Source organism: Oncorhynchus keta, unplaced genomic scaffold (genome assembly GCF_023373465.1).
Source record: "Oncorhynchus keta strain PuntledgeMale-10-30-2019 unplaced genomic scaffold, Oket_V2 Un_contig_650_pilon_pilon, whole genome shotgun sequence".
Lineage (NCBI taxonomy): Eukaryota > Metazoa > Chordata > Actinopteri > Salmoniformes > Salmonidae > Oncorhynchus > Oncorhynchus keta.
Window position 1 is genome coordinate 302,563 of NW_026288903.1, and position 14,982 is coordinate 317,544.

The 14,982-nt window shown below is 49.0% G+C and overlaps 1 protein-coding gene across 12 annotated transcripts in view; it reads right to left on the reverse strand.

Annotated features, from left to right (window-relative positions):
• LOC118378876 (abl interactor 2-like) overlaps positions 1-14,982 on the reverse strand; it is an 83,810-nt gene that overhangs the window by 44,542 nt on the left and 24,286 nt on the right. For all 12 annotated transcript variants that reach the window (XM_052511224.1, XM_052511223.1, XM_052511222.1 and 9 more), the window contains exon 2: positions 7,782-7,949. In XM_052511224.1, the coding sequence (XP_052367184.1) occupies positions 7,782-7,949 (168 nt within the window). The remainder of the gene's footprint in view (positions 1-7,781; positions 7,950-14,982) is intronic.

Here is a 14,982-nt window from a genome sequence, read left to right on the forward strand (position 1 = left end):
TGGTTTAACCAGGCTAGAGAGATGGTAATGATGTCAGTGTGGTTTAACCAGGCTAGGGAGGGGAGATGGTAATGATGTCAGTGTGGTTTAACCAGGCTAGAGGGGAGATGGTAATGATGTCAGTGTGGTTTAACCAGGCTAGAGAGATGGTAATGATGTCAGTGTGGTTTAACCAGGCTAGAGAGGGGAGATGGTAATGATGTCAGTATGGTTTAACCAGGCTAGGGAGGAGATGGTAATGATGTCAGTGTGGTTTAACCAGGCTAGGGAGGGGAGATGGTAATGATGTCAGTGTGGTTTAACCAGGCTAGAGAGGGGAGATGGTAATGATGTCAGTGTGGTTTAACCAGGCTAGGGAGGGGAGATGGTAATGATGTCAGTATGGTTTAACCAGGCTAGAGAGGGGAGATGGTAATGATGTCAGTATGGTTTAACCAGGCTAGAGGAGATGGTAATGATGTCAGTGTGGTTTAACCAGGCTAGAGAGATGGTAATGATGTCAGTATGGTTTAACCAGGCTAGAGAGATGGTAATGATGTCAGTGTGGTTTAACCAGGCTAGGAGAGATGGTAATGATGTCAGTGTGGTTTAACCAGGCTAGGAGGGGAGATGGTAATGATGTCAGTATGGTTTAACCAGGCTAGAGAGGGGAGATGGTAATGATGTCAGTATGGTTTAACCAGGCTAGGGAGGGGAGATGGTAATGATGTCAGTATGGTTTAACCAGGCTAGGGAGATGGTAATGATGTCAGTGTGGTTTAACCAGGCTAGGGAGGGGAGATGGTAATGATGTCAGTATGGTTTAACCAGGCTAGAGAGGGGAGATGGTAATGATGTCAGTGTGGTTTAACCAGGCTAGGGAGGGGAGATGGTAATGATGTCAGTGTGGTTTAACCAGGCTAGAGAGGGGAGATGGTAATGATGTCAGTGTGGTTTAACCAGGCTAGAGAGATGGTAATGATGTCAGTGTGGTTTAACCAGGCTAGGAGAGAGATGGTAATGATGTCAGTATGGTTTAACCAGGCTAGAGGGAGATGGTAATGATGTCAGTATGGTTTAACCAGGCTAGGGAGATGGTAATGATGTCAGTATGGTTTAACCAGGCTAGGGGAGATGGTAATGATGTCAGTGTGGTTTAACCAGGCTAGGGAGGGGAGATGGTAATGATGTCAGTATGGTTTAACCAGGCTAGGGAGGGGAGATGGTAATGATGTCAGTGTGGTTTAACCAGGCTAGAGAGGGAGATGGTAATGATGTCAGTGTGGTTTAACCAGGCTAGAGAGATGGTAATGATGTCAGTGTGGTTTAACCAGGCTAGAGAGGGGAGATGGTAATGATGTCAGTGTGGTTTAACCAGGCTAGGGAGATGGTAATGATGTCAGTATGGTTTAACCAGGCTAGGAGATGGTAATGATGTCAGTGTGGTTTAACCAGGCTAGAGAGGGAGATGGTAATGATGTCAGTATGGTTTAACCAGGCTAGGAGGGGAGATGGTAATGATGTCAGTGTGGTTTAACCAGGCTAGGAGGGAGATGGTAATGATGTCAGTATGGTTTAACCAGGCTAGAGAGGGGAGATGGTAATGATGTCAGTGTGGTTTAACCAGGCTAGAGAGATGGTAATGATGTCAGTGTGGTTTAACCAGGCTAGGGAGGGGAGATGGTAATGATGTCAGTATGGTTTAACCAGGCTAGAGAGATGGTAATGATGTCAGTGTGGTTTAACCAGGCTAGAGAGATGGTAATGATGTCAGTGTGGTTTAACCAGGCTAGAGAGATGGTAATGATGTCAGTGTGGTTTAACCAGGCTAGAGAGATGGTAATGATGTCAGTGTGGTTTAACCAGGCTAGAGAGGGGAGATGGTAATGATGTCAGTGTGGTTTAACCAGGCTAGGGAGGAGATGGTAATGATGTCAGTATGGTTTAACCAGGCTAGGGAGGGGAGATGGTAATGATGTCAGTGTGGTTTAACCAGGCTAGAGAGGGGAGATGGTAATGATGTCAGTGTGGTTTAACCAGGCTAGAGAGATGGTAATGATGTCAGTATGGTTTAACCAGGCTAGAGAGATGGTAATGATGTCAGTATGGTTTAACCAGGCTAGAGAGATGGTAATGATGTCAGTATGGTTTAACCAGGCTAGGGAGGGGAGATGGTAATGATGTCAGTATGGTTTAACCAGGCTAGAGAGGGAGATGGTAATGATGTCAGTGTGGTTTAACCAGGCTAGGGAGGGGAGATGGTAATGATGTCAGTGTGGTTTAACCAGGCTAGAGAGGGGAGATGGTAATGATGTCAGTGTGGTTTAACCAGGCTAGAGAGGGGAGATGGTAATGATGTCAGTATGGTTTAACCAGGCTAGAGAGGGGAGATGGTAATGATGTCAGTGTGGTTTAACCAGGCTAGGGAGGGGAGATGGTAATGATGTCAGTATGGTTTAACCAGGCTAGGAGGGGAGATGGTAATGATGTCAGTATGGTTTAACCAGGCTAGAGGAGATGGTAATGATGTCAGTGTGGTTTAACCAGGCTAGGAGGGGAGATGGTAATGATGTCAGTATGGTTTAACCAGGCTAGAGAGATGGTAATGATGTCAGATGGTTTAACCAGGCTAGAGGGGAGATGGTAATGATGTCAGTGTGGTTTAACCAGGCTAGAGAGGGAGATGGTAATGATGTCAGTGTGGTTTAACCAGGCTAGAGGGGAGATGGTAATGATGTCAGTGTGGTTTAACCAGGCTAGGAGGGGAGATGGTAATGATGTCAGTGTGGTTTAACCAGGCTAGAGAGGGGAGATGGTAATGATGTCAGTATGGTTTAACCAGGCTAGGGAGGGGAGATGGTAATGATGTCAGTGTGGTTTAACCAGGCTAGGAGAGGGGAGATGGTAATGATGTCAGTATGGTTTAACCAGGCTAGGGAGGGGAGATGGTAATGATGTCAGTGTGGTTTAACCAGGCTAGAGAGGGGAGATGGTAATGATGTCAGTGTGGTTTAACCAGGCTAGGGAGGGGAGATGGTAATGATGTCAGTGTGGTTTAACCAGGCTAGGGAGGGGAGATGGTAATGATGTCAGTATGGTTTAACCAGGCTAGAGAGGGGAGATGGTAATGATGTCAGTGTGGTTTAACCAGGCTAGGGAGGGGAGATGGTAATGATGTCAGTGTGGTTTAACCAGGCTAGGGAGGGAGATGGTAATGATGTCAGTGTGGTTTAACCAGGCTAGGAAGATGGTAATGATGTCAGTGTGGTTTAACCAGGCTAGGGAGATGGTAATGATGTCAGTATGGTTTAACCAGGCTAGGGAGGGGAGATGGTAATGATGTCAGTGTGGTTTAACCAGGCTAGGGAGGGAGATGGTAATGATGTCAGTATGGTTTAACCAGGCTAGAGAGGGGAGATGGTAATGATGTCAGTGTGGTTTAACCAGGCTAGGGAGATGGTAATGATGTCAGTGTGGTTTAACCAGGCTAGAGAGGGGAGATGGTAATGATGTCAGTGTGGTTTAACCAGGCTAGAGAGATGGTAATGATGTCAGTATGGTTTAACCAGGCTAGAGAGGGGAGATGGTAATGATGTCAGTGTGGTTTAACCAGGCTAGGAGATGGTAATGATGTCAGTATGGTTTAACCAGGCTAGGGAGGGGAGATGGTAATGATGTCAGTGTGGTTTAACCAGGCTAGAGAGATGGTAATGATGTCAGTATGGTTTAACCAGGCTAGGAGAGAGGTAATGATGTCAGTGTGGTTTAACCAGGCTAGAGAGGGGAGATGGTAATGATGTCAGTGTGGTTTAACCAGGCTAGGGAGGGAGATGGTAATGATGTCAGTATGGTTTAACCAGGCTAGGAGGGGAGATGGTAATGATGTCAGTATGGTTTAACCAGGCTAGGGAGATGGTAATGATGTCAGTATGGTTTAACCAGGCTAGAGAGGGGAGATGGTAAGATGGTTTAACCAGGCTAGGGAGATGGTAATGATGTCAGTGTGGTTTAACCAGGCTAGGAGGGGAGATGGTAATGATGTCAGTGTGGTTTAACCAGGCTAGGGAGGGGAGATGGTAATGATGTCAGTGTGGTTTAACCAGGCTAGAGAGGGGAGATGGTAATGATGTCAGTGTGGTTTAACCAGGCTAGAGAGATGGTAATGATGTCAGTATGGTTTAACCAGGCTAGAGAGGGAGATGGTAATGATGTCAGTGTGGTTTAACCAGGCTAGAGAGGGGAGATGGTAATGATGTCAGTATGGTTTAACCAGGCTAGAGAGGGGAGATGGTAATGATGTCAGTGTGGTTTAACCAGGCTAGAGAGGGGAGATGGTAATGATGTCAGTGTGGTTTAACCAGGCTAGGAGGGGAGATGGTAATGATGTCAGTGTGGTTTAACCAGGCTAGGAGGGGAGATGGTAATGATGTCAGTGTGGTTTAACCAGGCTAGGGAGGGGAGATGGTAATGATGTCAGTGTGGTTTAACCAGGCTAGAGGAGATGGTAATGATGTCAGTATGGTTTAACCAGGCTAGGGAGGGGAGATGGTAATGATGTCAGTATGGTTTAACCAGGCTAGGAAGATGGTAATGATGTCAGTGTGGTTTAACCAGGCTAGAGAGATGGTAATGATGTCAGTGTGGTTTAACCAGGCTAGGGAGATGGTAATGATGTCAGTATGGTTTAACCAGGCTAGAGGGGAGATGGTAATGATGTCAGTGTGGTTTAACCAGGCTAGAGAGGGAGATGGTAATGATGTCAGTATGGTTTAACCAGGCTAGAGAGGGGAGATGGTAATGATGTCAGTGTGGTTTAACCAGGCTAGGGAGGGGAGATGGTAATGATGTCAGTGTGGTTTAACCAGGCTAGGGAGATGGTAATGATGTCAGTGTGGTTTAACCAGGCTAGGAGGGAGATGGTAATGATGTCAGTGTGGTTTAACCAGGCTAGAGAGGGGAGATGGTAATGATGTCAGTGTGGTTTAACCAGGCTAGGGAGATGGTAATGATGTCAGTATGGTTTAACCAGGCTAGAGAGGGGAGATGGTAATGATGTCAGTGTGGTTTAACCAGGCTAGAGAGGGAGATGGTAATGATGTCAGTGTGGTTTAACCAGGCTAGGGAGATGGTAATGATGTCAGTGTGGTTTAACCAGGCTAGAGAGGGGAGATGGTAATGATGTCAGTGTGGTTTAACCAGGCTAGAGGAGATGGTAATGATGTCAGTGTGGTTTAACCAGGCTAGGGAGATGGTAATGATGTCAGTGTGGTTTAATGATGTAATGATGTGTGGTTTAACCAGGCTAGGGAGATGGTAATGATGTCAGTGTGGTTTAACCAGGCTAATGATGTCAGTATGGTTTAACCAGGCTAGATGGATGATGGTAATGATGTCAGTGTGGTTTAACCAGGCTAGAGGGAGATGGTAATGATGTCAGTGTGGTTTAACCAGGCTAGGGAGATGGTAATGATGTCAGTGTGGTTTAACCAGGCTAGGGAGATGGTAATGATGTCAGTGTGGTTTAACCAGGCTAGGGAGATGGTAATGATGTCAGTGTGGTTTAACCAGGCTAGGAAGATGGTAATGATGTCAGTGTGGTTTAACCAGGCTAGGGAGATGGTAATGATGTCAGTGTGGTTTAACCAGGCTAGAGAGATGGTAATGATGTCAGTGTGGTTTAACCAGTGTGGCTAACCAGGCTAGGGAGATGGTAATGATGTCAGTGTGGTTTAACCAGGCTAGGAGATGGTAATGATGTCAGTATGGTTTAACCAGGCTAGAGAGAGATGGTAATGAGATGGTAATGATGTCAGTGTGGTTTAACCAGGCTAGAGAGGGAGATGGTAATGATGTCAGTGTGGTTTAACCAGGCTAGGGGAGATGGTAATGATGTCAGTATGGTTTAACCAGGCTAGAGGAGATGGTAATGATGTCAGTGTGGTTTAACCAGGCTAGAGAGGGAGATGGTAATGATGTCAGTGTGGTTTAACCAGGCTAGGGAGGGAGATGGTAATGATGATGTCAGTGTGGTTTAACCAGGCTAGAGAGGGAGATGGTAATGATGTCAGTGTGGTTTAACCAGGCTAGGGAGGGGAGATGGTAATGATGTCAGTATGGTTTAACCAGGCTAGGAGGGGAGATGGTAATGATGTCAGTGTGGTTTAACCAGGCTAGGGAGGGAGATGGTAATGATGTCAGTATGGTTTAACCAGGCTAGGGAGATGGTAATGATGTCAGTATGGTTTAACCAGGCTAGGGAGGGAGATGGTAATGATGTCAGTGTGGTTTAACCAGGCTAGGGAGGGAGATGGTAATGATGTCAGTATGGTTTAACCAGGCTAGGGAGGAGATGGTAATGATGTCAGTGTGGTTTAACCAGGCTAGAGAGGGGAGATGGTAATGATGTCAGTATGGTTTAACCAGGCTAGGGAGGGGAGATGGTAATGATGTCAGTGTGGTTTAACCAGGCTAGGGAGGGGAGATGGTAATGATGTCAGTATGGTTTAACCAGGCTAGAGAGATGGTAATGATGTCAGTGTGGTTTAACCAGGCTAGAGAGGGGAGATGGTAATGATGTCACAGTGGTCCAGCTGCCCTGTGAGAGTGGGATATCCCCAGGCTACTGTAGAGTAGCTAGTCACTTTATAACCCTGGTCCAGCTGCCCTGTTAGAGTGGGATATCCCCAGGCTACTGTAGAGTAGCTAGTCACTTTATAACCCTGGTCCAGCTGCCCTGTGAGAGTGGGATATCCCCGGGCTACTGTAGAGTAGCTAGTCACTTTATAACCCTGGTCCAGCTGCCCTGTGAGAGTGGGATATCCCCAGGCTACTGTAGAGTAGCTAGTCACTTTATAACCCTGGTCCAGCTGCCCTGTGAGAGTGGGATATCCCCAGGCTACTGTAGAGTAGCTAGTCACTTTATAACCCTGGTTCAGCTGCCCTGTTAGAGTGGGATATCCCCGGGCTACTGTAGAGTAGCTAGACACTTTATAACCCTGGTCCAGCTGCCCTGTGAGAGTGGGATATCCCCAGGCTACTGTAGAGTAGCTAGTCACTTTATAACCCTGGTCCAGCTGCCCTGTGAGAGTGGGATATCCCCGGGCTACTGTAGAGTAGCTAGTCACTTTATAACCCTGGTCCAGCTGCCCTGTGAGAGTGGGATATCCCCGGGCTACTGTAGAGTAGCTAGTCACTTTATAACCCTGGTCCAGCTGCCCTGTGAGAGTGGGATATCCCCAGGCTACTGTAGAGTAGCTAGTCACTTTATAACCCTGGTCCAGCTGCCCTGTGAGAGTGGGATATCCCCAGGCTACTGTAGAGTAGCTAGTCACTTTATAACCCTGGTCCAGCTGCCCTGTGAGAGTGGGATATCCCCAGGCTACTGTAGAGCCAGTGTCCCAGCTCAGAGGAGGAGCAGTAGCCTGTGTGCTCAGATGTGTGGCCATGGGGTGTCGTTCTCAGAGCGAGGGAGAAAGGGGAGGCGGATTGACAACAGGAGAAAGTTCAAAGTTCATCTGAAACACTGCCTGCCTTGTCTCTTTCATCCATCCCTGACTAGAACACACAACAGAGGAATGGCAAGATCAGGACAACGACCTATGACTTCAGAGTTGTGGATGTGTTCGACATGGAAGAGTGTCGAAATCGCTTCGCCGTTTTAGTCAAATAAATGTTATCCTCATCACTGTGTTTCTGCTTGTTTCGGGTCTAAGCCATATTACTGTAAAACACACTAAGACCACTGATAGAAAACACATTTATGAATCCATTTGATTGATTCATTAGATGACTGAAGGTCTTACCTGAGAGATATGGTTGATGTGGGACTCCATGCGTTGGAGCTGCGATGCCTGGATATCAAGCATTTGGAGGACATTATTAGCCAAGGTGTTGATCAGATAGGCTACACTGGCCAGGGACTGGGACGTATAGTCCCTCGTCTCCTCCAGGGCTCGGTGCTTATCTGGGGACTAGACAGACAGAGAGAGAGACAGAGAGGTTACTTTATTGTCCAATTAATATTTGATGAGCGAAGGAGCAGGGGGGAGGGAGAGGAAGAAGGAAGGAGCGGGGGGGAGGGAGAGGAAGAAGGAGGGAGCGGGGGGAGGGAGAGAAAGAAAGAAGGAGCGGGTGGGAGCGAGAGAAAGAAGGAAGGAGCGGGTGGGAGCGAGAGAAAGAAGGAAGGAGCGGAGGGGAGGGAGAGAAAGAAGGAAGGAGCGGGGGGGAGAAAGAAGGAAGGAGCGGGGGGGAGCGAGAGAAAGAAGGAAGGAGCAGGGTGGGAGCGAGAGAAAGAAGGAAGGAGCGGGGGGGAGCGAGAGAAAGAAGGAAGGAGCGGGGGGGAGCGAGAGAAAGAAGGAAGGAGCAGGGGGAGCGAGAGAAAGAAGGAAGGAGCGGGGGGAACGAGAGAAAGGAAGGAAGGAGCGGGGGAGCGAGAGAAAGAAGGAAGGAGCGGGGGGGAGCGAGAGAAAGAAGGAAGGAGCGGGAGGAACGAGAGAAAGGAAGGAAGGAGCGGGGGGGGAGCGAGAGAAAGAAGGAAGGAGCAGGGGGGAGCGAGAGAAAGAAGGAAGGAGCGGGGGAGCGAGAGAAAGACGGAAGGAGGGGGGGAGGGAGAGAAAGACGGAAGGAGCGGGGGAGGGAGAGAAAGAAGGAAGGAGCGGGGGGGAGCGAGAGAAAGAAGGAAGGAGCGGGGGGGAGCGAGAGAAAGAAGGAAGGAGCAGGGGGGGAGCGAGAGAAAGAAGGAAGGAGCGGGGGGGAGCGAGAGAAAGAAGGAAGGAGCGGGAGGAACGAGAGAAAGGAAGGAAGGAGCGGGGGGGAGCGAGAGAAAGAAGGAAGGAGCGGGGGGGAGCGAGAGAAAGAAGGAAGGAGCAGGGGGGGAGCGAGAGAAAGAAGGAAGGAGCGGGGGGAAGAGGGCGTATCAGATGCTCAACATGCTCTGCTCACACCTACTGTAATGGTCTGGCCCTAAACCACACAAAAACAACACTAGACACTATGGAACACAAGGCTATTACTTTCTCATCCTGGAATATACAAGGTCAGAGGTCATCTGCCTTTGACCTAAGGGGCAGGAACCCAGACTTCAAAGAAATTGGAAATACAGACATTGTCATCCTATAAGAAACATGGTATAGAGGAGACGGAACCACTGGTTGTCCTCTAGGTTACAGAGAGCTGGTAGTCCCATCCACCACACTACCAGGTGGGTGGTATAGAGGAGACGGACCCACTGGTTGTCCTCTAGGTTACAGAGAGCTGGTAGTCCCATCCACCACACTACCAGGTGGGTGGTATAGAGGAGACGGACCCACTGGTTGCCCTCTAGGTTACAGAGAGCTGGTAGTCCCATCCACCACACTACCAGGTGGGTGGTATAGAGGAGATGGACCCACTGGTTGTCCTCTAGGTTACAGAGAGCTGGTAGTCCCATCCACCACACTACCAGGTGGGTGGTATAGAGGAGACAGACCCACTGGTTACCCTCTAGGTTACAGAGAGCTGGTAGTCCCATCCACCACACTACCAGGTGGGTGGTATAGAGGAGATGGACCCACTGGTTGCCCTCTAGGTTACAGAGAGCTGGTAGTCCCATCCACCACACTACCAGGTGGGTGGTATAGAGGAGATGGACCCACTGGTTGCCCTCTAGGTTACAGAGAGCTGGTAGTCCCATCCACCACACTACCAGGTGGGTGGTATAGAGGAGACGGACCCACTGGTTGCCCTCTAGGTTACAGAGAGCTGGTAGTCCCATCCACCACACTACCAGGTGGGTGGTATAGAGGAGACGGACCCACTGGTTGCCCTCTAGGTTACAGAGAGCTGGTAGTCCCATCCACCACACTACCAGGTGGGTGGTATAGAGGAGACAGACCCACTGGTTACCCTCTAGGTTACAGAGAGCTGGTAGTCCCATCCACCACACTACCGGGTGGGTGGTATAGAGGAGACAGACCCACTGGTTACAGAGAGCTGGTAGTCCCATCCACCACACTACCAGGTGGGTGGTATAGAGGAGACAGACCCACTGGTTACAGAGAGCTGGTAGTCCCATCCACCACACTACCAGGTGGGTGGTATAGAGGAGACAGACCCACTGGTTACAGAGAGCTGGTAGTCCCATCCACCACACTACCAGGTGGGTGGTATAGAGGAGATGGACCCACTGGTTGTCCTCTAGGTTACAGAGAGCTGGTAGTCCCATCCACCACACTACCAGGTGTATAGAGGAGACGGACCCACTGGTTGTCCTCTAGGTTACAGAGAGCTGGTAGTCCCATCCACCACACTACCAGGTGGGTGGTATAGAGGAGATGGACCCACTGGTTACCCTTTAGGTTACAGAGAGCTGGTGTGAGACAGGGAAGAGACTCAGGGGGTTTGCTAATTTGTTATAGATCAGACCTAACTCACTCTGTTAAATTAGTCAAAACAGGAACATTTTACATCTGACTAGAATAAGGAAATTGTCTCAGAGAAAAATGTCTTCCTGTGTGCTACCTATATCCCCCCACTAGAATTGCCATACTTTAATGAAGACAGCTTCTCCATCCTGGAGGGGGAAATCAATCATTTCCAGGCCCAGGGACATGTACTAGTCTGTGGCGACCTAAATGCCAGAACCGGACAAGAACCTGACACCCTCAGCACACAGGGGGACAAACACCTACCTGGAAGTGACAGCATTCCCTCCCACATATGCCCCCCTAGGCATAACTACGACAACATAACCAACAAAAATGGGTCACAACTCCTGCATCTCTGTCGCACGCTGGGTATGTACATAGTCAATGGTAGGCTTGGAGGGGACTCCTATGGTAGGTACACCTTGGCAGTAGTACTGTAGACTACTTTATCACTGACCTCAACCCAGAGTCTCTCAGAGAGTTCAGACCACTGACCTCAACCCAGAGTCTCTCAGAGCGTTCAGCCCACTGACCTCAACCCAGAGTCTCTCAGAGCGTTCAGTCAGTCCACTGACCTCAACCCAGAGTCTCTCAGAGCGTTCAGTCAGTCCACTGACCTCAACCCAGAGTCTCTCAGAGAGTTCACAGTCAGTCCACTGACCTCAACCCAGAGTCTCTCAGAGAGTTCACAGTCAGCCCACTGACCTCAACCCAGAGTCTCTCAGAGAGTTCACAGTCAGTCCACTGACCTCAACCCAGAGTCTCTCAGAGAGTTCACAGTCAGTCCACTGACCTCAACCCAGAGTCTCTCAGAGAGTTCAGACCACTGACCTCAACCCAGAGTCTCTCAGAGCGTTCAGCCCACTGACCTCAACCCAGAGTCTCTCAGAGCGTTCAGTCAGTCCACTGACCTCAACCCAGAGTCTCTCAGAGCGTTTACAGTCAGTCCACTGACCTCAACCCAGAGTCTCTCAGAGAGTTCACAGTCAGCCCACTGACCTCAACCCAGAGTCTCTCAGAGAGTTCACAGTCAGCCCACTGACCTCAACCCAGAGTCTCTCAGAGAGTTCACAGTCAGCCCACTGACCTCAACCCAGAGTCTCTCAGAGAGTTCACATTCAGCCCACTGACCTCAACCCAGAGTCTCTCAGAGAGTTCACAGTCAGCCCACTGACCTCAACCCAGAGTCTCTCAGAGAGTTCACAGTCAGCCCACTGACCTCAACCCAGAGTCTCTCAGAGAGTTCACATTCAGCCCACTGACCTCAACCCAGAGTCTCTCAGAGAGTTCACAGTCAGCCCACTGACCTCAACCCAGAGTCTCTCAGAGAGTTCACATTCAGCCCACTGACCTCAACCCAGAGTCTCTCAGAGAGTTCACAGTCAGCCCACTGACCTCAACCCAGAGTCTCTCAGAGAGTTCACAGTCAGCCCACTGACCTCAACCCAGAGTCTCTCAGAGAGTTCACAGTCAGCCCACTGACCTCAACCCAGAGTCTCTCAGACCTCAACCCAGAGTCTCTCAGAGAGTTCACAGTCAGCCCACTGACCTCAACCCAGAGTCTCTCAGAGAGTTCACATTCAGCCCACTGACCTCAACCCAGAGTCTCTCAGAGAGTTCACAGTCAGTCCACTGACCTCAACCCAGAGTCTCTCAGAGCGTAGTTGGGTAGGCTATTTACAGATGAGCTATGTACAGGTGCAGTGATCGGTAAGCTGCTTAAAGTTAGTGAGGAGTCATGAGTCTCCCGCTTCAGTGATTTTTGCAGTTCGTTCCAGTCATTGCGACCTCATTGATGTATACAGAGAAGAGAGTCGGCCCATCATTGCACAGCATTTCAACACTGTATTATCACACACACATACACACACACACACGCACGCGCACGCGCACACGCACACGCACACACACACACACACACACACACACACACACACACACACACACACACACACACACACACACACACACACACACACACACACACACACACACCATTTAAAATGTCTCTATTCCTTTGGAACTCGTGAGTGTAAACAAACAACAAATTATCTATTTAACTTGTTTTGGATAAACATGTATGTTTGGCCAATAAAGCCCATTGAGAGAGAGAGAGAGAGAACAGTGTCAGTCAGTGAAAAGAGGTACAAGGAGACCGTTTCCTGGTTCTCCATCTCCATCTCCAACACTCCACAGCTGTGATCTTATCAGTACAAACCTCTCATTAATCAACTCCATATTAGATCCATTGTGACAATTGTACCAAGCAGCAAAAGCTTTACAATAAACCCTCCATTCTTTAAAACGTGTGACAATTAAAATCTTAACTTCCTAGAGACACATTAAGCTTCTGTTGATTATTTTTTATTTTCTTCTCTTTAATAAGCCCATTGATGCCGTTTCCAAATGGTGTCCTGAGAACAGTCCACGTCCACGTGAGCAATCATTTCAGTTACGACACTTTAAATAAACAAATCTACCATCAAAACAAGTGCACTTGTCATCACGTTGTTTATCAGAGCCCTAAATGCACCTTTTGGGACCAAAGAATCCAGTTTTAGAGTTCACCGGTTGGTCATATCTGTCAGTCACACGGTCATTACAGTCACAGCCCTACGTCAACCCTGATCTCAGTACAGGCTTTAACCCTGATCTCAGTACAGGCTTTAACCCTGATCTCAATACAGGCTTTAACCCTGATCTCAGTACATGCTTTAACCCTGATCTCCTCCCAGCCTGATCTCAGAACAGGCTTTAACCCTGATCTCAGTACAGGCTTTAACCCTGATCTCAATACAGGCTTTAACCCTGATCTCCTCCCAGCCTGATATCAGAACAGGCTTTAACCCTGTTCTCAGTACAGGCTTTAACCCTGATCTCAGTACAGGCTTTAACCCTGATCTCAGTACAGGCTTTAACCCTGATCTCAGTACAGGCTTTAACCCTGATCTCAGTACAGGCTTTAACCCTGTTCTCCTCCTGCCAGCCTGATCTCAGTACAGGCTTTAACCCTGTTCTCCTCCTCCCAGCCTGATCTCAGAACAGGCTTTAACCCTGATCTCAGTACAGGCTTTAACCCTGATCTCATTACAGGCTTTAACCCTGATCTCAGTACAGGCTTTAACCCTGATCTCAGTACAGGCTTTAACCCTGATCTCAGTACAGGCTTTAACCCTGTTCTCCTCCTCCCAACCTGATCTCAGAACAGGCTTTAACCCTGATCTCGGTACAGGCTTTAACCCTGATCCCAGTACAGGCTTTAACCCTGATCTCAGTACAGGCTTTAACCCTGTTCTCCTCCTCCCAGCCTGATCTCAGTACAGGCTTTAACCCTGAGCTGATCTCCTCCCAGCCTGATCTCAGAACAGGCTTTAACCCTGATCTCAGTACAGGCTTTAACCCTGATCTCAGTACAGGCTTTAACCCTGATCTCCTCCTGCCAGCCTGATCTCGGTACAGGCTTTAACCCTGTTCTCCTCCTCCCAGCCTGATCTCAGTACAGGCTTTAACCCTGTTCTCCTCCTCCCAGCCTGATCTCAGTACAGGCTTTAACAATGTTCTCCTCCTCCCAGCCTGATCTCAGTACAGGCTTTAACCCTGTTCTCCTCCTCCCAGCCTGATCTCAGTACAGGCTTTAACAATGTTCTCCTCCTCCCAGCCTGATCTCAGTACAGGCTTTAAACCTGATCTCCTCCTCCCAGCCTGATCTCAGTACAGGCTTTAACCCTGATCTCCTCCCAGCCTGATCTCAGTACAGGCTTTAACCCTGATCTCCTCCCAGCCTGATCTCAGTACAGGCTTTAACCCTGATCTCCTCCTCCCAGCCTGATCTCAGTACAGGCTTTAACCCTGAGCTGTTCTCCTCCTCCCAGCCTGATCTCAGTACAGGCTTTAACCCTGATCTCCTCCTCCCAGCCTGATCTCAGAACAAGCTTTAACCCTGATCTCAGTACAGGCTTTAACCCTGATCTCATTACAGGCTTTAACCCTGATCTCAGTACAGGCTTTAACCCTGATCTCAGTACAGGCTTTAACCCTGATCTCAGTACAGGCTTTAACCCTGTTCTCCTCCTCCCAACCTGATCTCAGAACAGGCTTTAACCCTGATCTCAGTACAGGCTTTAACCCTGATCCCAGTACAGGCTTTAACCCTGATCTCAGTACAGGCTTTAACCCTGTTCTCCTCCTCCCAGCCTGATCTCAGTACAGGCTTTAACCCTGAGCTGATCTCCTCCCAGCCTGATCTCAGAACAGGCTTTAACCCTGATCTCAGTACAGGCTTTAACCCTGATCTCAGTACAGGCTTTAACCCTGATCTCCTCCTGCCAGCCTGATCTCGGTACAGGCTTTAACCCTGTTCTCCTCCTCCCAGCCTGATCTCAGTACAGGCTTTAACCCTGTTCTCCTCCTCCCAGCCTGATCTCAGTACAGGCTTTAACAATGTTCTCCTCCTCCCAGCCTGATCTCAGTACAGGCTTTAACCCTGTTCTCCTCCTCCCAGCCTGATCTCAGTACAGGCTTTAACCCTGAGCTGATCTCCTCCCAGCCTGATCTCAGAACAGGCTTTAACCCTGATCTCAGTACAGGCTTTAACCCTGAT